At 53.0% G+C, this 21,065-nt stretch overlaps 2 protein-coding genes and 1 long non-coding RNA gene across 13 annotated transcripts in view; all 3 read left to right on the forward strand.

Annotated features, from left to right (window-relative positions):
* The window catches only part of CD99 (CD99 molecule (Xg blood group)), a 28,970-nt gene extending 14,387 nt beyond the window's left edge, over positions 1-14,583 (forward strand). The window contains exons 3-11 of one of the 3 annotated variants that reach the window (XR_006295796.1): positions 244-288; positions 855-902; positions 1,544-1,612; positions 3,169-3,213; positions 5,160-5,216; positions 6,214-6,327; positions 9,883-9,944; positions 11,843-11,899; positions 12,789-14,583. Coding sequence is in view for 2 of the 3 variants with exons in the window: in XM_043571489.1 (XP_043427424.1) it covers positions 244-288; positions 855-902; positions 1,544-1,612; positions 3,169-3,213; positions 5,160-5,216; positions 6,214-6,327; positions 11,843-11,899; positions 12,789-12,814 (461 nt within the window). In the remaining variant the exon portion in view is untranslated. Of the gene's footprint in view, positions 1-243; positions 289-854; positions 903-1,543; positions 1,613-3,168; positions 3,214-5,159; positions 5,217-6,213; positions 6,328-9,882; positions 11,500-11,842; positions 11,900-12,788 lie in introns of those variants that run through there. The other 2 variants (XM_043571489.1, XM_043571490.1) reach the window with 2 other exon arrangements.
* LOC122477952 lies at positions 6,334-9,726 on the forward strand. Its single transcript, XR_006295797.1, has 2 exons — positions 6,334-7,523; positions 7,592-9,726. It is a non-coding gene; the product is annotated as an uncharacterized LOC122477952 (long non-coding RNA).
* Positions 14,584-15,502: 919 nt separating the features above from the next.
* XG (Xg glycoprotein (Xg blood group)) overlaps positions 15,503-21,065 on the forward strand; it is a 37,706-nt gene continuing 32,143 nt past the window's right edge. Inside the window, exon 1 of one of the 9 annotated variants that reach the window (XM_043571500.1) lies at positions 15,503-15,908. In XM_043571500.1, coding sequence (XP_043427435.1) covers positions 15,840-15,908 — 69 coding nt within the window. In that variant the 5' untranslated portion in view covers positions 15,503-15,839. Of the gene's footprint in view, positions 15,909-18,392; positions 18,851-21,065 lie in introns of those variants that run through there. The other 8 variants (XM_043571497.1, XM_043571493.1, XM_043571494.1 and 5 more) reach the window with 8 other exon arrangements.

Genomic DNA, 21,065 nt, shown 5'->3' on the forward strand with positions numbered 1-21,065 from the left:
GTTTTAGCCGCACGTAGTTAAGTATAACACAGCCTGTACCGGGGTCAATGCCTACGTATACACCGAGGAGGAAAATCTGGATGCTCCGGGGAGGGGACAGCAACCCAGCCACGGGGTAACGCGCATGCTCTTGGTCTCAGTGAAAACCTTGCTCAGCACCAGCCCTGCACCTGTTAATGGCGGGTCCTCAGCGGGCTCCGAGTTCCCGAGCAGTCTCGCTCACGGACTGTCTTTTCTCTTTAGACAGTGACAAGAAACCCACGGCGCCCCCCAAGAAGCCCGGCACAGGTAAGAGGCGTACGTCCCTGGCGGGCACGGGACAGATCCCCGCCGTCCTCCCCACCCCCCGTCGGCCCCCAGAGCTGCTTGAGAACCCCGTGGGCCCCGTGGTTTCTCTGCAGAAACCGGGGCTGATGTCCTTGTGGGTTACCAGCTGGCAAAGGGTGTGGGACCAGAGCGCGTTGCAACCCCTAGACATAGCTGCAGCTCGGAAAGGGTTCGGAACACGCAGGCCACCTGGGTCATCAGGGAGGCGCCCGTCGGGTGGTCCCGCACGCCTGGGCCCGGAGACGCCCATCGCAGGTGCACGGCCTCCCACACACGGTGTCACATGTCTGTCCCCAGCGCTCCAAGCCTTGCCTCCCCCGAGGCTGTGGCCACTCTTGGGGGACTTGGGTTCGCCCGTGGCTGTTTTCATGTGACGGGTCAGGAATGCGGCTCTGACGTTCTGACCTTGGTGAGACTGGGGTCAGGAAAAGCGTTTAGGGAGCTGGGGAAGCAGGGTCTTCTCTGTCTATTTAGGGGTCTGAATTCCTCCCCGGAGCCTCGGGGCTGATGACACGTTTCCCTTGCAGACAGTTCGGACTTGAATTTGGAAGACGCCCTCGGCGGGGGAGGAAGCCGTAAGTATGGTTTTCGTAAGTCTCCCGTGTGGCTGACTTTCCTTCCGATCGCTGCATGAGTTTCATTCCCACGAGCGTCGTCTCTCGGAAACAAGCGATAGCTGTCACCCCCCAAAACGTAGGCGACGGCCTGTCCTTGTTGGCCATTGCTGTTGGCTGTGTGGTTTGCCCCTGTGTGCACCTGCGTTTTTTTCTGCACCGGGGCTCACCGTCTTTGGGGTGACGTTGTGAGCTCAGGCATGTGACCCGTGCGCGCACTGACCAAGAGCCCAGCCTGCCTTGTGGCCGCCATATTGAAATGCTCAGTCCAGTTTGAACCGTGGGCCCCGCGTTTTCCTTTGGGCTGGGTCCCACGAATTCCGTAGCCGGTCCAGACATCTGTGGGAAGGGCCCAGTTCTCTTGAAGGTGAGTACTGACACCGGGAAAGAAATGGGCAGGGGACTGTGTCCCGGGGCCCCCACCCTGAGAAAGGGTACAGTCCAATTCCTAGCTGTTTGGGAAACCAGGCGGAGGTGAACTGATGCCTTTTCCTTGGTTTTCTTTTTTTTCTTTGTGTGTGTGTGTGTGTGTGTGTGTGTGTGTGTGTGTGTTTTCTGACTGCAAAGTGCTCATAAATGCAATGCTTATCTTTTACAAACAGACGACCCAGTGCCACCTAAACCACCCAAACCGAAGCCTAACCCAGACCCCAAGCAGCCTGGATCTTCCGGTAAGACTCCCTCCCCTTCAGGGCCGCTGGGCGTTTCTCAGAGGATAGTGGGCTCCCTTTCAGAGAGGCGCTAATTTCATGGTGGCCTGGGCACCACATGGGCTCTGCGGGGCAAGGTCCTGTGGGGTTTCCAGGAGTGGAAAGCAGCTTTGGAAAAGATGTTTGCTTTTTCTTAATGTTTATTTATTTTTGAGACAGACAGTGTGAGCAGGGGAGGGGGGGACACAGAATCCGAAGCTGGCCCTGGGCTCCGAGCGGTCAGCACAGAGCCCGACGCGGGGCTGGAACCCAGGAACCGTGAGTTCATGACCTGAGCCCGAGTCGGATGCTCAACCAACTGAGCCCCCCAGGTGCCCCTCTGTGGACATATTTAATGTCCGCTATTTTGGGGCTCATTTCTGTAACCCAGAAATGAATTTTGTACATTGTTCCTCACTAGCCACTTAATGAAGAATCCTATTACCTGTTAATAATTTGGCTTTGTTTTTTAGCTTTTATGAAAAGACTATCATATTACTGGCAAATGGTTTCTTAATCCTGTGTATATATTTATGTTTTTATACTTATATTTTCTCTTTCCTTTCTCTTGTATTGGAATCATTTTGCCTTGGGTAGAAAGCCCAGGACATATTCAGTTTTATCAGGGCCATGTGCTTGCCAATGCATGTGGTCATATATATATTTTTTTCTTTTAACCCGTGAGTCTCACGTCATACGCTGAAGGATGTCCTCCGACAAAGTAGGTGGCTTTGTGGAATGACCCGTATTTCATCATGATAGGTTTCGTGAAACTGATGCATTAAATTTGATGTGCATCAGCTAGCTATTGACCCTTAACAAAAGATCCCCAAACCCAATGTGGCCGAAAATTTTTTTAATCGTTCTGTCTCGTGAGTCTGGGCGGGGCTGGGTGGGGCGGAGCTTGAGTCTGGGTGGGGCTTGAGTCTGGGCGGGGCTTGGCTGGGCGGGGCGTGGCTGTCCTGTGTCTGTGGTCAGTGGGTGGGTCTTCTGGGGTTGGCTTGTCTGGATGACTGAGGCCACTGTGCCACGAGCTTCGGTGAGTCCCTTTCAATGGGCAAGACTGCCCAGCTCAACGGAGGCTACTTTAAAATACTGGCTTGGCTTCCACTTTGACAACTTAACCTCTGAGTCTCGTGGCCGAGTCCAGAGTGGAGCCGTGAACAAAATGTGTCACCAGTAACGGGGGGAGTGAACAGGTAGGGCTATTACTAAGGTTCCTTGGGGATCATTTCATGTATATTCATCCAAAAGATTGCTATATGTTTTCCTTTTTTTGTTTTTTGTTTTTTTGGAGTCTTTTTCAGGCTCTGTAGCAGAGCTTTTGGTGAGGCTAACTTCAGGAGCTTAAAATAGAATTGGGAATTGAATTGTCATTGCATACTGGAGACATTTCTTCCAGAAAGTATAATCCCTGTTGGATTGCGCCTGTCCCCGCTCTGCTTTTGATCCTGATGGCGTTTTCTTTCTTTCCGAGACATCGAGACCCTCCTGACAGTCCCAGGATGGCAGGTAACACTTGTGTTTTTCTCTCCTAGGTGGCTTCTCAGATTCCGATCTCCTCGATGGAGCCTCAGATGCAGGTAAAGCGGTGGCTTCTTCTCTTCCCTCCCTGTCACCCACCTGTTGTGCAGAATCACGGCGGGGCCTAGGCTCTTAGCGCTCAGCGCAATCACAGTCGCCTGCTTGGAACTCTCTTCCGGATCTCTGCCATTTGCAGATTGCATCAAGGCTGTGGACCGTAAGACGTGCTCCACGGGGGCTGGTCCCCGGGAGCTGTGTTGACCGCAGGCAGCTACCCGCCATATGCACGGGCTGGAAGCCGGCCAGACAGGCCCTTCTTGACGTTTCCTGGATGCACCAATCACCTGTTTTGTCGGTGACTATTTGGTGCTGCGGATGAAGTAAGGTCTGAGCCACCCAGGCGTCCCACTTTTTCTTATTTTGAGAGAGACAGCGTGAGTGAGCGAGGGGCAGAGAGGCAGAGACACAGAGAATCTCACAGGGGGCGGAGAGTGAATCCCGAAGCCGGGCTTACGCTCACCTGACACGGGCCTCCAGCTCACAAACCATAAGATCGTGACCTGAGCCGAAGTCGGATGCTTAACCGACTGAGCCACCCAGGGGCCCCTCTACCTCTTCCTTTAAAATCTTAGGTTGGAATAGGGTCCAAAACAGTCCTTAAATATAATACATATTACATAAGTGAGTAAAAGTGTTCATATAAAGTAAGTATAGTAATATATGTGTTTATAGTAAGTAGAATATATTTATATGTGTTATCATTTACATTATATTGATATGTATTTACGTGTTGGTGACATTTATGTTATATTTACATATATTTACATATGAATTTACACATACTTTGTCTTAACATATAACTTGACCGGGGGTGTGGGTGGGGGGTCCTTGCCTGTGGGGCACTTGGCTTTGCTGAGGAAGGACGCAGGGGGTCGGGGACAGGTCCTAATGCCCGATGCACTAGACCCTGTGTGTCCACGGCACCTGCCTGATACACGGCACGCTTTGGCACGAGTGAACATTGGTCTCCATGGGTCCACTTACACGTGCGTTTATTTCAGTAAATACGGCACGGTCCTGCAAATGCATTTTCTCTTTGTTACGACTTTCTTAATTACATTTTGTTTTCCCTTCCCCCCTTTATTGTAAGAATACCGTGTCGACTGTTTATGTGTTCGGTAAACCTTCCTGTCAACAGTAGGCTATTCGTAGTTAAGTTTTTGGGAAATCGAAAATTGTACACCGATTTTCTTTCTTTCTTTCTTTCTTTCTTTCTTTCTTTCTTTCTTTCTTTCTTTCTTTCTTTCTTTCTTTCTTTCTTTCAGTTTCCCACCCATTTTGAGACAGAGAGAGATGGAGGCAGGGGTATGAACAGGGGAGGGGCAGAAAGAGAGGGACAGAGAAAGAGAGAGAATCCCAAGCAGGCTCCATGCCGTCAGCACAGAGCCCAACTCAGGACTCAGTCTCATGAGATCATGACCTGAGCTGCCACCGAGAGTCAGACGCTTAGCCGACTGAGCCCCACAGGAGCCCCACGTACATGGATTTTCAACCACACAGGGAGCAGACGCTGCTAATCCCCTTTCATTGTTCAAGGGTCCCCTGTACATATCTGGGAGTCAGCAGGGATGTGCCTTCAGTCTCCTCGTAGCCAGGGGCTGGGTCTCAGGTGGGCTCCGAGGCCCTGGCTGGGATCCTGGCTGAGCCCAGCAAGAGGGGCCACGGGCCTGAGGCAGCCAGGAGTCACTAGGTCTCCTGGAGTCCACCATGGGAGCGGTGGTCTCAGTCAGGTGCATGGGGGCAAGCCCGAAGTTCCCTTTAGCCAAGCGGGGATGTCCCCGCTCAACAACGGGAAAGGGCAGGTGTGCCCGGCCTTGTCTCTGCAAGGTCATTCCCAAGTTCCCGTCGCAGCTCGAGGTCCCGGGAGCTGATCCTTAGTGGGAGTTTGTCTTTACCAAAAATCTGCCCGATGCAACTCGTCTGCCAGCCTGTTTCTCCGTTGCAGGGGGCGGTGGCGATGGCCCTGGCGGTGGAGGCCCGAGGCCTGATGGGGAGGAGCAGGGTAGGTATCCCTGGTTTCTGATGCCTGGAGTTTCTCACACACGCTGTTGAGAGACAGCAGAACGGGCTGCTCAAGACCACACCTGTCGTGCTGGCTGTGTCGTCCTAAAGACGCCGGCACACGGGACACCGAAGCTGGTGGTTGGTCCGAGCCACACATGCCCCAAGCGCTCAGCTGAAGAGCTGGCTGACCGCCCTTCGGGGACGCAGCCCAGGGGTGCCGATGCGACCTACATTTTAAGTTCGTTTTCCCAGAGTGCCCTCAGAAGGAATGCCAGCGGTCTTGCCCCGGGTTCCTCAGAGGAACAGAACCGTTGGGATCCATCTGTCTACAGATATGGGTACAGATACACAGGAAGAGATTGATTCTAAGGAATCGCCCCACATGACTGGGGAGGCTGCCTTCCGCAAGCCGGGGGCTCAGGAGAGGCGTTGGGGTGGTTCGGTCCCAGTGCAAAGGACTGACAACCAGCAGAGCCGAGGGGGACGAGTCCCCGCTGAGTCTGAAATCCCAAGAACCAAGAACGCCCATGTGCAAGGGCAGCAGACAATGGATGTCCCATCGCCCACTCTGGGAATGAACGGGAGCACCGTCCTGGTAAATCAGACGGAACATACAGAGGGGTTCAGCGGCTTTGATTTGCAGAAAATGCGTGGAGACGGTGATGCCACATGACCTCGGACTGGTCCCAGAGGGGCACCACGCACGGTCGGCCATGTTGCCCTCCCTGAGAGTTTCCACGTTGAACTGTTGGGACCCGAGCCCTGGCCTTAGTTAGGGGAGGAGAGGAGTCAGGGTGTCCCATCCAAAATGGTGCCCGTAGTCAAACAGATTCCAATTCCCGATGGGAGTTTCGGGGAGCAGTGCGGCTGGCCCTTCGTGTCATACACATGGATTGGAGGTGGGAGTTGGGCAAGGCTCAAGAGTGGGGTTTCCTCCACGGTCACCCTGTGGTCACGGGGTCCCCAGTAACGGTGCCTTGTGCTTCCTCCCACAGCTGACTCCCCTGGGGTGGTCCCTGGCATCGTGGGGGCCGTCGTGGTGGCCGTGGCTGGGGCAATTTCTAGCTTTATCGCCTACCAGAAGAAGAAATTGTGCTTCAAAGAAAACGGTAAGGTTTTCGCAATAGCTTCCTTTCTTTTGTGCCTTACTAACTGGAAATCTGTGCTTTCTTAAAACTAAAACAAAGCAGACGTCTGGTTGGCATGAGACACGTGCGAGGCTGCTGATAGTTCAGGAAATCGCTGTAGATTTGGAAGTCACTAACCACCCCTGTCGTTTTGGGTGTTCCGTCTGTGAAATGGGGAGGTGGTCATCTGCACACCAAGGGCCCTTTGTGAGGATGTGTAAGGCTGTGTGTCAAAGTCTTGACGGGTTGGTTGAAGAAATGTTAGGACTTAGAAACATTTGTTCGTCGTTACTTACAATCACGGCCACCTCATCATCCTTTGGACAAGAGCGATGGCTGGGGGGCCGCCATATTGTTTTCTCCACCCAAGGGAATTAAAATCGAAACACAGGGCAACAGATTCCTTTTCTGGTACAATCCCGTACCAACAGGTAGTTGAGAGGGTTCTTGGATGGGATATAAAACTTATAGGTGACTGTAGACAGTGCCTCACTTACTGATACAGGGATTGGAATTGCACTGTTGGGTGTTTTGGGACCATATATGTAAGAGTCCCTGAATTACATAGGATTTGCTGTGGCGTCAGTAAGTTCTGTTTTGAACATAGCTCACGTTCATGCATCTCTGGGTCACTCTGCCCAGGTCACTTGCTTTCCCTCTTGCAAGAATAATGACGGGTAGGCTCTGATGTGGTTTCAAGGGTCCCATGGACTGTGGATGCTACTCCTCCTTGGAGGAGCCTCATGATGTCTGAACTCCCGACCTACTGGTGGCTTCAATTCCATATTCATTCTTAGCTGTTGCCTTCCATCTTCAAGGACCACTGCCTAAGGACTCTGGGGAACTTCACAAAAGATGTCATTAGATGGTGACACACAGTTAGACTATAGAGTGGGAGTCTACCCTTAATCTCCCATCATTCCAGATTTTTAGATTCACAAACTCAATTTATATATAAATTGAGCCTGAAATTGAAAGTCCCCAACAGCATCCTTACTGTCTTCTTGCAGTGAAGGCTAAGAGTGCCTGATTATGTCTATTTACCACATATGACTGGGTGACTTCCATCAGGGGTGCTCAGGTCACTGTGCCTGGTTGCCTGAATGTTGAATGTCCAGGATGCCCAAAGGGACAGATGACCAAGGTCAAAGATGAGCCCAAGTGGACTGCTGGTCAAGGTCAAGGACGTGGCCAAATGGACGGATGGCCAAGGTCAAGGACATGCCCAAGTGGACTGCTGGCCAAGGTCAAGGACGTGCCCAAGTGGACCGCTGGCCAAGGTTAAGGATGTGCCCAAATGGAAGGATGGCCAAGGTCAAGAAAATGCCCTTGGAAGACATGCAGTGAGGAACGAGAGAGAGGAAACCAATGAAAACACCTGTTGCTTCTCCTAGAAATAGCAGAGAGCCTAAATAGTTGGGGATTCAGGAGAAGTGCATCTCTGTTTCTGTTTCAACTTCATTTCTGTCACACTGTATGAAGACACTCAGTTCAGAGTATGACGCTCAGCCAGGAGAGGAGGAAGCCACCCTGCTAGGGAAGAATGCACAGGAAGTGCAGGCACGACGATTTCCTGAAAATCTGTAGGTGATCTTCAAATCCAAACTGGGTTTCCAAATCCCGTCAGATTCTGGTGTCACAAAGCATTTCTGTCACCTTGTCTTAGCAAGGGACGTGTCCTCCCTTGGATGCTGTCGTGCTATTTGACATCCATATGCCAAAGCACGGGGACTTGGGCAAGTACCCAGGAGTCCTCATGGAGATGATGTTGTCCAATATTTGCAATGGGATCAGGACCTTGGAAAACTAAGTGTTCTGCATTCTCTCCGCACCTCATTCCTGGGTCTTGGAACATTCTGGTCATTGCATGGCATGAAAATCAAAATCTCCCCAGGTAGGAATAGTTGAATTTACAATTTTCAAAAATAAAAGCCGTCTTTCCTGAAGAATGGGCTGAGGGCAGTCCGTGACTCAACGTATGGGAGCGGGGACCTAGCTAAATTCATTTCCCCAGAATGTCATCCAGTCTTCCACTCTGCATGAGCCAAATTAGCATTGCGGGTGACTTTACAATCTTTATTTGTTTTGTGGTTGTTATGGGGTTCATGATCTTAGCTGATGTAGATGTACAAAGAAAAAGTAAAAAAAAAAAAAAGAGCAAAGAAAGAGGCCAAACATAACAAGGAAAGGAAGCTGGGGGTTCTGGTTTCAGTTGTTAGGCAGTTTTGTCTGTAGCCATAAAATGCCCAGTGTTATCACAAAGAAAATTAGGTTCTATTTTTCTATAAACCGGAAGACGTTAATGCAGAAGAGTATTTTTTCTGAGTGTGTGAATAGACATTTTGGTGTTTCGACCTGTGTTATGGAATCAAGTTCCGTGTTGGTCTCGCCATCGGGCACACAAGTCCCTAGACCCTCCGGGGGTCTTTGTGGGGCCATTTATAGGTTTTATTGCCGGGATAGTTGTTTAAAGAAGTGCATACCCAGATGTCACTGTGGGCTCGGACATTTTGCAAGGAGGATGTGGCCCCAGTGCATCCCAGTGGTTGAAGAGATGCCATGGTTTGGGGCTATTTGTAAAGAATGTGATTTTCCAGGACTTTGTTATTGCATTGGAGTTTGTCATGTCTCTTGAATCTGCATGCAGGTCAGTGTCAAACAAGTGGGTGCAAACTGAAGTTTTCTCTCAGCGTGGAGGTGTGTCGATCACATGCTAGCTGTCTTGATACGAATTTATTAAAAAAAATTTTAATGTTTATTTTTGAGAGAGACACAGATGGAACATGAACAAGGGAGGGGCAGAGAGAGAGAGAGGGAGACACCAAATCAGAAGCAGACTCCAGGCTCTGAGCTGTCAGCACAGAGCCCAACATGGGGCTCCAAGTCAGGAACTGTGAGATCATGACCTGAGCCGAAGTTGGACGCTTGACCGAATCAGCCCCCAGGCGCCCCGATAAAATTTATTTAAATGCTTTTGAGTATCATGTTATGAGCTGACGCCCTAAAAAGTATCCACCGCTGATGAAATTTGGTAGATGTGTCCTTTGGTCCTAACAATTTGTGGACACGTTCCTAAGGGTTGAGTGTGTTTTTCTAACAAATGGTGCACGCTGGGCTGTTGAGAGCCGTCTTGGACATGGGCCCGTGGTCGGTCCCACTTCAGCATCTTAGTAGCAGATGCTTGAGGTGTTGCTGGAGTGCGCAGCTGGGGCGTCCCTCCCCTGTCTTTCCCTCCCTCCCTGCTTGTCTCCCCACTCCTGCCCCCCTCTCCTCTTCGATGTTGGTTTTGTTTCGGATTCGGCTTCCTGTTGCACTTTGGTGTCTAATCATTGCTGCGAAAAAGAAAAAAAAAGTCTCGAAAGCCTGCTGTATACTTCTGAGCCCCAACAGCGTCTTTGTCCGAGCTGGCGGCTGCTCTCGGGGGCTTTGCTGGACCCGCCTCAGACCTTTGCAAAGTTTACCTTTTCTGTTTTTATTTTATTTTATTTTTTTTTTGTTTTTTGTTTTTTTCTTTCCTTTCCCGACCTTTCGTTTCAGACCAGCCGAGGATGTAGGCACGCACAGAACGCCCCGTGCAGGCCCGAAGACGTTCCCGTGTGGTCAGTGTTTGTCCGCTAAGCCTCAGAGCCGAGCACTTGCCCCTGTCCGTATGCCTAGTCGGTCGCCGCGGTGAGGGGGTCGTCCCCGGCCGGGGTGTGTGTTTCCTGCCTTCCAGATGCACGGAAGGCTCGTCATGTTGTCTTAGGTCCCACGCGTAGGTAGCCTCACGACGCGTGGAAGAAGGCGCAGAGTTTCTTTTAAGCTTGAATTCACTGCCAGGGAAGAGTGGCGGGGGGGTTGAGGGGTCGGCCGTACAACATCACCACGTTCCTGACCGTCGAGTTCCTGTTTGCTAGCCAACCGGGCAGGAGGGCAGGGAGCTGCCCCCGCGGTCCCTGGAGGGTCCCCAGACACGGCCGGCCCGGGTCACCGAGTTTCTACGTCCCCGTGCAACTTGGAACCTCTGATTTTGCGGCTTGTGGGGTTTTCTGGCGCATTGCCCCCACTCTGTGTCCGAGGAAGCAGTTTCCAGCTGTCTCTCTGACCAGGCTTCGTAAAAGGGGTGAATGCCCCCCCTTCCCTAAAAACCCCAGGATGTTACAATCCGGAGTCAGTCGGCCGATGGTCTGAGTGGAGGGTCTGTGTGGCCCCAAGAGCAAAGACTTCAGTGGGATGTACAATCAGGCACTGCTGGGCCGTGCTCCTGAGTGCTCCCCCAGAGCCTCGATTGGGGTTCTGAGTGCTCAGTGTGTGTGATAGAAATAGTCCTCGGGCTTGGGGACCCCCCCCCAGCCTGCCCCAAAGCTGCAGTGTCTCTAACGGCTTACACGGTGACATGTGGTCCCTTAACGTCCTGGAGGTGACGATGAACGGTGCCTGTGTGCAATCTGGGGTCCCCTCGGGCCTGCAGCATGAGGGGCCCGGGGACAGGTGCCCGGTGTTTCCAGGGTAGGTATGCATCCCCCTGGAGAGGGGAATGTGGCCGTGCGTCCCTGCCCTTGACAAGGCCTGGGCCTGCCTGCCCGGGGTTGGCCTCCCCACGGGCCACTCTGATCTCCGGGGGTTTTGCAAGAGGCTAGAGCTGCATCTGGGAGAACCACCCCGGGGCTTTGGGGTTTTGTCCCGCAGCCCCGCCCACCCGGGTGTGACAGAGTCCCGGCTGAATCACAGCCAACACCACCCACGGGGCCTGGCTTCCTGCTCCACCCCTCCCCCCGCCTTGCGCGTGCGGATTCTGGGGGTCAGGACGCACCCCTGCTCCCAAGACCGCAGACCCCGCCCTGTGCCACACGGCGTCCAGCCCACGCACCCCCGACCGCGGCCCCTACGCGATGCCTTCAGAACGTCCTGCGAAGCTGGCATCCTGTGACCACACGCGCCCAAGCCTCAACGCCCTGTTACGTGTCGCCGACAACCTTCGCCCCACGTGGACATTCCCGCTAGGATTCCTCACTGTGCCTTGTGGGCGTTTTCCAGGCACCCCCCCCCCCCCCCAGCGTGAGCGGTTCCTCTGCGACCAGCCGTGGGTGTTGAGGCCCCCCTGTCGCCGAAAACATGCCCCTCGCGCTCCTGAGCGAGGCCACCGTCAGGAAATAAATGCTTTTTGCCCGCGAAGCTGGGACTTGTGTTGAATTCTGTCGATTCGGGCTGCGTATCCGCCGTGGGGTTTTGGGGGGCGGGGTGTCTGGGGGCACGGTGGAGTCTGCTTTGGTGCCTAGAAACAGAAATTTGGAAAGTGATAGAAACATGACAAGGAGACCCAAGCGCAAGCCGAGGGGACCCCGTTAGCCATGGATTCCCCCCACCCCACCCTGTGGATGGGGCTGTGTTTGCACCTTTCCTGCCCCCTGTGATGTTGGGGGGCAGGCGGGACGCTGGGGGGCTGGTTCAGCCTCACGGATCCGAAGGGGCTTTCTCTGGATTCACCCCTGGGGGCATCTTTTCTGCTTCCTTTCAGCCGACCAAGGTGACGTGAGCTCGAAAAACCAGCAGAGCACCAACTCGGACCAACCCGGTGAGCACAAGGCCGCCGGCCTTTCTGTCTTCTGTCCCGTCCGCCCGCCCCCGTCCCCCTGACTCCGCCATGCGCCCCCCGGTTGTCCCGGGACAATGCAGGACGTGGGATGTGCACCTTTACGCCCCCATGCTTTCCAGGACGCAGGATAAACCGGGCTGGGATCCAGGCTTCAGAGGGCACCCACTTTGGTCTCAGAGGCTCTTTCAATGCCCGTTAGGATGCTTTCCCCGCGGTGCCTAAGGGGCCGGGAACTCAGCCCCCTGATGCGCAGCAAAGGGTTAAAGGTTCCTTTCCGGAGACGTGGTTTGTTACAGTTCCTTCTGCACGGTTGTCCCAGCCTGGTACAGAATGAGGTCAAGGGGACGGGTTTTTTTTTTTAATTGTTTAAATGTTTATTTACTTTTGAGACAGAGAGAGAGAGAGACAGGCAGCAAGGGAGGGGCAGAGAGAGAGGGGGACACGGAATCCGAAACAGGCTCCAGGCTCTGAGTTTTCAGCACAGAGCCCGACGCGGGGCTCGAACTCACGGACCGTGAGATCAGGACCTGAGCCGAAGTCGGACGCTCAACCGACTGAGCCCCCCAGGCGCCCCAAATTTAGGATCTTGAAGCACTACTTTTCTGGAAGGCTTGTTGTGTGTTTTTTTATGGGTTTTTTTTTTTGTAGCTTTTTTTTTTTTTTTTTGCTACAGTTGATTGTTCTATGAAGTTTCTTGAAATTTCTTTCTCAAGCAGATCAGGGTCAGACTTTGCCGTTGATGGTGCATTTGGAGGTCACGTGTAGCCTATAGTCCCGGAGGCACCTGCTTCTGGGGGTTTTAGGAAGCCGAGAGTCACAGGCAACCGGGACTGGCTTGCAAAGTCTTTTCTTTTTGGTCTGTTTGCAGTTCAGTGGACCCTTCTGGAGAAATAGAAGCTATGCAGCCGTCGAACGCGGCCCCCGTGTTTCCAGCAGGATCCAGCCCCGACCTGCCCACGCCTGTGCTCATGTTGAGACTCTCTGTCATGTTCTGCTTGACATGTGTTTTTGCCTGTTTGCACCATGCTGGGTGGAGGAACGTCACTAACACCCCGTGTTCATTCGGAGGGGACGCGTGGTCAGCTTCTCCGTGGCTGCTAGGGGTTTCCCCGGGGGCTGTGAAAGGCCGACCACACATCACAAAGTCATTTGAATCCTGACCCCACTGAAGTTCCCCCCCACCCGCGCCCCCATCCCGGGAGCTCTGGGCCATTGACCCTGGGAGACAGCGAGACAAGCCTTCAATTAGTGTCCTCAGAATTTCCTTCATTTGGAAGGAGTTTTGTTTTTTTGTTTTTTTTCAGATCAGACTAATAAAGAAAGAAATAAGGAACCAAGTACTTCTTCCTTAAATGCAATGCCATGGGGTGACTCCTAAAGGCTATGGGACACAGTGCTAGGGGCTGTGGTCCCTTTTCTGGGGCTGTGACACAAATGACCGACCTAAGGGTAGCCTTTCAGTTTTGGGATTGTCCTTCTCTGCCTGTTTCCTTCCACTGGTCTTGGTACATGGGGGACAAGGCCTTCTCAGTGTTCAGATACTCCCCTGCAGGGGATACTTCTCTGCATTCAGATACTCCCGTGCATCCAGATAACCCTCTGCATCCAAACACTCCCCTCCATCAGATGCTCCCCCATAGCAGATGCTTCATACTCAGATACTCCCCTGCATTCAGATACTCCCCAGCATTAGATATTTCATATTCAGATACTCCCTTGCATTCAGATACTCCTCTGCATTAGATACTTCATATTCAGATACTCCCCTGCATTAGATACTTCATACTCAGATTACCCCCCTGCCTTCAGATACTCCTTTGCATTAGATACTTCCGATACTCCCCTGAATTAGATACTTCATAGATACTCCCCTGCATTCAGATACTCCCCTGCATCAGATAGTCCCCTCATTCTTCCATGTGGGTTTTTTTTTGTTGTTGTTGTTGGGAATTTGTTAACTATAACGTCTTTACAAAATGTTTTAACTGCTTTGATGTGAAAGCTCCCTTTAACTTTGGGGTAAGACTGCCTTGTGGCAGGGCATCTCCTGACATGTTTCCTAACAGCTTGAAATGAACAGAAAGCATACTCTTCCTCCTCGAAATAAACAAGGACTTTTGTACATTGAGAAACACTGCCCCCACCCCCACCCCGTGTAGGGCTCTGCACGCACTGGAAGGCTGCTGACTTGCATGCTTGTATATACTCTTGGGAAGGCTTCATCGAGATTAATCGCATCCAGTGCAGAAGTTCTGATGTTCTGTTTTTCCGTGGCTCAGGTATGTGCGGAAGTGAACATGGCCGTGTGGAGTCCAGAGGACCTAACACACACATCTCAAGTGTTGGGGTAGACCAGTTGTCAGGGGGCTGAGGGCTGGGTTATCCAACACGGCTGGGTCCCAGTGCTAACACACAACACCTAGGTTTACAAACGCAGCACACAGGTATCCACATTCTTCCCGAACGAGCCTTCAGCATCAGACTGGGCACATAGACTCACTTTACAGTAAGAAAAAAGTGCATAAAATCGTTTTGTGACTCTGTGAATAACATTGATGTTTTTACAAGCATTGCAGCCCTATTATAAGCATAAATGTCTCCTTACAGGAGAGTAGAGGGGAGCTGTGGGTGACTCATTCATAAATAAATGTATACATGTAAGAGAGATGTCCAGAGGCTTGTTTTTTCCTGGAAGGTGGGTCCACATCTTTCCAGATTCAGGTTCACACCAGGTGCGTTTCATTATAGGTTCACGTCAAGGTCTCACGGACATAAAAAGAAATGTCTGTGGTTGGCGTTGTTAGAAGGCTGTGTGTGTGACATTGTTGACGAGAATAGGCTGTGCCAATCCATGATATTCCCAGTGATGTCTCAGATACCTTCCAAAAACCCTCCTGGCTTTATGGGTCCTTGCCACTGTTAGTTGAAAACACGGTATGAAATCAACAGTTTTACCTTGCAGTTCCCTTAACACAGGTGAGATTGGGAATGTGTGTATGGAAAATTCACGTCTACGGCCATTTCTGGGGGACCCGTTTGAGATGCCCGTTGCCCGTTTTTATATGCATTATTGGCCCTGCTGTTATTGATTCGTGGGAACTCTTTACATATTAAAGATAGTGCCGTTTTGGTTGTGAAGCTTTTTAAAAACCTAAAAATTTTTTTTCTAATGTTTATTTTTGAGAGAGACATAGAGCATGAGTGGAGGAGGGGCAGAGAGAGAGGGACACAAAGAATCCCAAGCAGGCTTCAGGCTGTGAGCTGTCGGCACAGAGCCCGACCTGGGGCTCGAGCCTCTCTCAAAAATAAATAGACATTAAAAAGAAAACATGCCTCCGTACAGATTTGAGCAAAGAATTTCCTTATAATTTGTTCAACATTCTCCAGGTCTGTGGGGAGCTCTACATCCCATGATTTTGTATCCTCTCTGTGTCACCTGTTTCGGTTCTGAAATAATGGTTGGATGATGATTATCTTTGCCATTTCTGTGTTTTTAATTCGTGGCCCTTGTCATTGGCTTTCTCTGCGTTTCCAGGTTCTTGCACATGGACACCCCTCGAGTCGAACTCTTAATTTCCCTGATTCCCCATCCTTTCTTATTGACTATTGTAAATATCCCAGGTCTATCATTTCCTCCGGGCTCAACTGTGGACTCGGAATCTTCTCCTTATTTCTATTTTCCAGAGAGCCACCATTTCCTGTTTTTTTTTTTTTTGTCAACTCAAGGGTTTTTGAAGTGTTTTGTTTTTTAATGTCCCCGTGATATTTCTGTGTTCTTAGCTTTCCTGGATTCGGTGACCAGTCTCCCGTTCTGTTGCCGTGTGTGACCAGGGTGGTGTCTGTATCACTTCTGCTTTCTTTTTTTTTTTTTCCAGCGGACGGAAGCTTTTCTTTCTGAAAAAGCTCCCTGAATGTGGAAATGCGTGGGGATTCTCGGTGTTTCGGGTGCAGAGGACAGGAACCTGCCTTGTCAGCTGCGTCTGTGCAGGTACCTGTGTGTGTTCCCTCTGATCTCCAGCAGGTGGGGTGGGAGCGTCGTCCCGGGAGTGGGGACACATTATGTGGTCACTCTGCGCCTCCGAAAAAGGGGGTTCAGCAGACCATGTGGCTCCCAGGACGCCACAGTGTGACTGTCACCAGCCTGCAGCCCGGCGTCCAAATCCCACCTGCCATCTGAGAATGGCTTTTATAACCGCAGGTGGTTTGAAAATCTCTGAGAAGAGTAATATTTTATGGTGCGTGAGAATTGTGCCACACTGGAGTTTTAGGGTCCGTAAGTAACATTGGTCGGGTGCACACGCCTCCTGTTTTCCTGCCGGTGGCTGCCTCCCCTCCCCCCCATAGTGACCAAATCGAGGGGTTTCTGCAGCGGCTTGCAGAGAGGCTCCAGTGGCCCCCCTTAACCACACTCACGGGGTTGAGATGGGGTCGCGCTGGGAGGTCATCTCCCGCGAAGGACCCGCGACGGAAGCAAAGACGCTCGGGCCTGCCTTGCACACACTGTGCTCATGATACTGGGACTGCAGATGCCTCTGTCTGCTCCCAAGATATTTTTGTCACCCCCAAAGGAAACCATCACGTACGGGTTTCCTGGGGCGGCCGTAACACATCCCCACAGACGAGGAGGCTTAAACCACAGGAGCGCGTTGTCTCTCGGTGCTGGAGACCAGAAGTCCGAGATCCAGGCGGGGCAGAGGGTGGTTCCTCCCGGAGGCTCCAGGGGACAGCCTGTTCTGTGTCTGTGTCCCAGCTTCTGGGGGCTGCGGGCGATCCTGGGCGTCCCTTGGCATGTCCCACCTCTGCCTCTGTGTCTACACGGCCTTCTCCCTGTGTGCCTGTCTGTGTGCGAATTTCTCCCTTTTTATAGGAACCACCGGGCATATGGGGGTCTTGTCTCAGCTGGGCCCAGGGTGACCTCACATGAAGACACCTGAGTACATAAGCACCAACCCTGCAGAGTTACAAGTTACGACTCCAGGAGATGATTTGGGGGTGGTGCTTTGGGGGGAACCACAATTCACCTCTACACACTTCCCATCCCTCTGCCCTAAACCCCCAGAAACCACCGATCTCTTTTCTGCCTATGGATTTGCCTGGAGTCTGGCTTCTGTGACAGAACATACAGTTTTTTAATTTAATTTAATTTTATTTTATTTCATTTTATTTTAATGTTTATTTTTGAGAGAGAGAGAGAGTGTGTGTGTGTGAGCAGGGGAGGGCAGAGAGAGAGGGAGACACAGAATCCGAAGCAGGGTCCAGGCTCCGAGCTGTCAGCACAGAGCCCGACGCGGGGCTCGAACTCACGGACCTCCAGATCATGACCTGAGCCCAAGTTGGACGCTTAACTGACCAGGCGCCCCTGATTATACACTTTTAACTGTTTATCCACATTGCAAAGCATGTCAGAGCCGTATTCCTTTTTGTGGTTGGGGAAACTGGAAGAAAACACGTTTTTGACCACGTCACCTGCTGTCCTTGACTCTCCCGCCAATGACTGGGGACTCGGAGGTTTCCTTAAAGCATCTCTCTGTCTCTGTCTCTGTCTCCCTCCCTCTCTAGCTCACACACACACACACCTGTGTGCACCCCCAAACACATCTGCTTTATAAGGATGTTCCGCGGACACAGAAAACACGTTCCCGACACATGCACACATTGCTAGATGCCAGGAAAAAAAAAGCAAAATACATCGAGGTTCATTTCCCCTTTTCCATGTCTTTGGCCCAAATTCAGTTTTTTTTTGGGGGGGGGGGTGGGGAGGGATTTACAAACAGCTTTCACAACCAGGCTTGATGATGATGATGATGATGATGATGATTAGTTTCTTTTCCCGTGCACTCAGGCCATTTAGGAGACGGGGTTCAGAGTGTTTGGGAAATTGTAACTTTTGTTCCCGCCTAGACGGGCGGCCTGCAGGGTGGTGTGGCTAAGCGACGCAGAAGAATCACACAGCCTCAGGGGAAGCACGCAATCGACTCTGGGAAAATAGGGGGAAAAATCACAGGAAAATAGGAAAAGAAAAACAACAAAAAAAAGTAGGAGCCATCAGGAGAGCCGGGTTCTGGGCCCGGAGAAGTGCTTTGAAGCCTGAGATCCAGGCACAGGCTGGGTTCTCCCGAGGCCTCTCTCCCCGTGGAGAGAGGTCATTTGCAGCCTGCCGCCCCCTTGCGAAGCCTCTTCGGATGCCCCTCTGCGTTCAGACCCTGCCCGCTCCCCTAGCGGCCCGGTGGGTGTCCCCGTGGCCTGCAATGTCACACCGCCCTCCTCTGGTTTCACTTCCTGTGTCCCCTCCGCTCTGTTATCCTCAGCCAGCAGCTGGCAGCTCACGGGTGCCCGGCTCAGAACCCGTGTGCGTGAACGGTATTTGTGTAACGAATGCGCGAGCTCCTGTGTGGTGCCCCCCCCCCCGCCCCCTCCCCGAAAGCAGAAAGCCTGGAATCCATCCGTCCGTGTGTAGGGAGCGTCCTCCCAGTGCCCGGGGTGCGGGCCTTTGATGTAGCTGAACCTCCCAGGCCTGGCGATGCCTGTTTCCAGCCCTGACGGAGGGCGGGAGGCTGGCTCCGGGTGTGTCCTCGGCGTGCGAGCCCTTTGCTGGTCTCACGGGCTCCGGGCTGCACACGGGCTCCAGGCTCTGGGCTGCACACGGGCTCCGGGCTGCGGGGTTCGGCGTCTGAGCTCGCGGCCCATTAGCTTCTGGCCGCGGGACTGCCGTTGGGTTCATACTTTCCGCTTGAAACATCGCCTCTGTGCCTTCCAAGCTGGGAGACAGGAAGTCGACACATCGAGGGTGGGGTGGGGTCCGGGAGGCCGGATCTCACAAGCCTCCGGGCTGCGGCCTCCACGGGGGCTCCTTCCGACTGGCGACAGCCATGGAGAGGCGCTGGGGACTGTTCTGGGTCGCGGTGCTGGGCTTTGTGCTGTGCGTCCAAGGTGAGACCCGGTTTGCCCCGAGGGAGAGCCGGGTGGGCGCCGGGCTGGAGGTCAGCTTGGTTTCCAAATCTCCTTCCCCAGGAGCTTCTGGGGAGTAAGTGGCTTTAAGTTGCCGGGCTGGAAGGGAACGCACGGGAGTGAGGTCTTGGAGAAGGCACACGGGACAGAGGGCCGGTTCGGAGCCCCGGGCTGACGGGGTTCTCTGCCTGGTTCTGTGCCACATTTCAAACTCAGCCCTGTTTTGCCGGAGGATTCCAGCTGGAAGGGGTGGGATGCCTGCGGCAAATGCCTTGTTCCGGATGCAGAGCATTTGTTCTGACCGTTTGCCTTGGGGTAAAAAACAGAGTTGGAAAACACGGCTTGTTGGTGGGGGAATGGCGTTTCCAGGGCTTGGTTCTGTTTCTGGAAAACGCTGTGTTCGTGTTCTCCAGCTTTTGGATAAACGCCATCCTTTCTTGTGCACGAAAAGTCACGTGACTTGTTTACGCCCAACGTTCCGTGTCCCAGATGCCCGGGCGTCGGGGGTGGGGCTGGGCTGGGGGCTGGAGGGGCCTGTCTTGAACGCATGAGACGGGGGAGTGAAACAGCCCCCTCGGTCATGTAAATATTCGCATTCCCAGGAGGCAAGTCTGGGTGGGACATAAGTCTGGGAAATGCCGTGGGTTTGCAGCGGTGACTCAGGTGTCCCTGTTCTGGGGCGGCCCGTCTATCCTGGTCAAGCTGTGTTCGGGGACCAGGAGTCGGTTGTCTGGGGCCGACGTGATGTGGAGGGAGACGCCAGGGCGCCCAGCCCGGGACGCTGGGCGAGACCCTTCCGTTATCAGCGGGACCGGGCACAAGTGATTTTGGGAGCTGCAGGTTCAGCACAGAGCAGCCTAGCTGCACACACAGCGCCCTTCGGAGAAGCACGTTCGAGACTTTATTCCTAGCAGACTCTCACGCAGCCCGATGATGGTGCCCATTCTTATCGCCGTGTTGCAGATGGGTGCACTGAGGCACGGGGGGGGGGGGGGGGGAGGATGAGGCACGGAGGGGGAGCCCCCCGGTGATCAGTGCGTTGGCGCTCGCCCGAAGCAGAAGCAGAAACGAAACTTGCCAAGGTCGGCTCGGCGGTTTGGGTCTGTTGAGCGAAAAGGAAACCTACGCCTACGTCCCCGATGCGCTTCCGTTCTCCCGACGGCTGTGGTCTGTCACCTTCCGGTATATAGATCCCTACTTCTCCCGCGTAAAGAGACACCGATTCTCACTCGGACCGTGTCACGGGCTGCGTTGGGGTGCACCCTGCATTTTCTCTTTGCTTCTGGAAACCACGGCGTGTGCCAAAGAGGCAGGCCGGGCCACGCTGGGCCACACCCCAGAATCCATCCAGAGTCTGTCTGGTTTCTGCGCGTCTTTCTCCGTGGCCCCCATCGTACCTTTGATCTAGCCAATCTGTGGGTGTGCGGGCCCAGCCAGAAGTGGGTCATTAGTTTAGGCTGGCTGCGGTCACCGCGCCCGTCGGTGGGGCCCAACCGGCCCGGCTGTGCAGGGGGGTGCGTCTCAATGCTTGGTGTGCGAGTGACCTGGGAGGGAACTGGATGAAAGGCACCAGGCCAGTGCCCGCCCCTGGAGGTGCTCATTTGGTGAGTGGGTGGGGCTCGGCCGCTGCTGCCCTGAGTCAGCACCGGGCCATCAGGTTTACCCTTGGGTGGAGCCCCGTGGATCCGTGGCGCAAGGGGGCGGCTGCTCTGGGGGTCCCCATTCAGAGACACATTATCACCCAGCATGGCCGGCCCACAGGTCACATCCCCTACGTAGACAGGCCACAGCTGGCCATTCTCAGGGGGGGGGGGGGGGGGTGACATTGACTGCAGGGGACACACAATATTATCTATGTATCTTTCCATCTACAATCTGCCTAACCGTCCATCCATCTCCATCAATCAATCTATCTATCTATCTATCTATCTATCTATTTATCTATCATCTATGAATCCTACCTCCTTACCTACCCATCTGTCATCTATCTATATCTATCTGACCGTCCATTTATTATCTGTGCATCTTTTCATCTGCAGTCTGTCTATCCATCCCTCCATCATCTATCATTTAGCCACTCTATCTACCTGTCTATCCATCCGTCCATCCATCCATCATCTCTATCTATCTATCTATCTATCTGTCTGTCTATTATATTTCTCATCTCTAGCCATCTGTCCATCTGTCCTCCTCCTCA

Source organism: Prionailurus bengalensis, chromosome X (assembly GCF_016509475.1).
Source record: "Prionailurus bengalensis isolate Pbe53 chromosome X, Fcat_Pben_1.1_paternal_pri, whole genome shotgun sequence".
Lineage (NCBI taxonomy): Eukaryota > Metazoa > Chordata > Mammalia > Carnivora > Felidae > Prionailurus > Prionailurus bengalensis.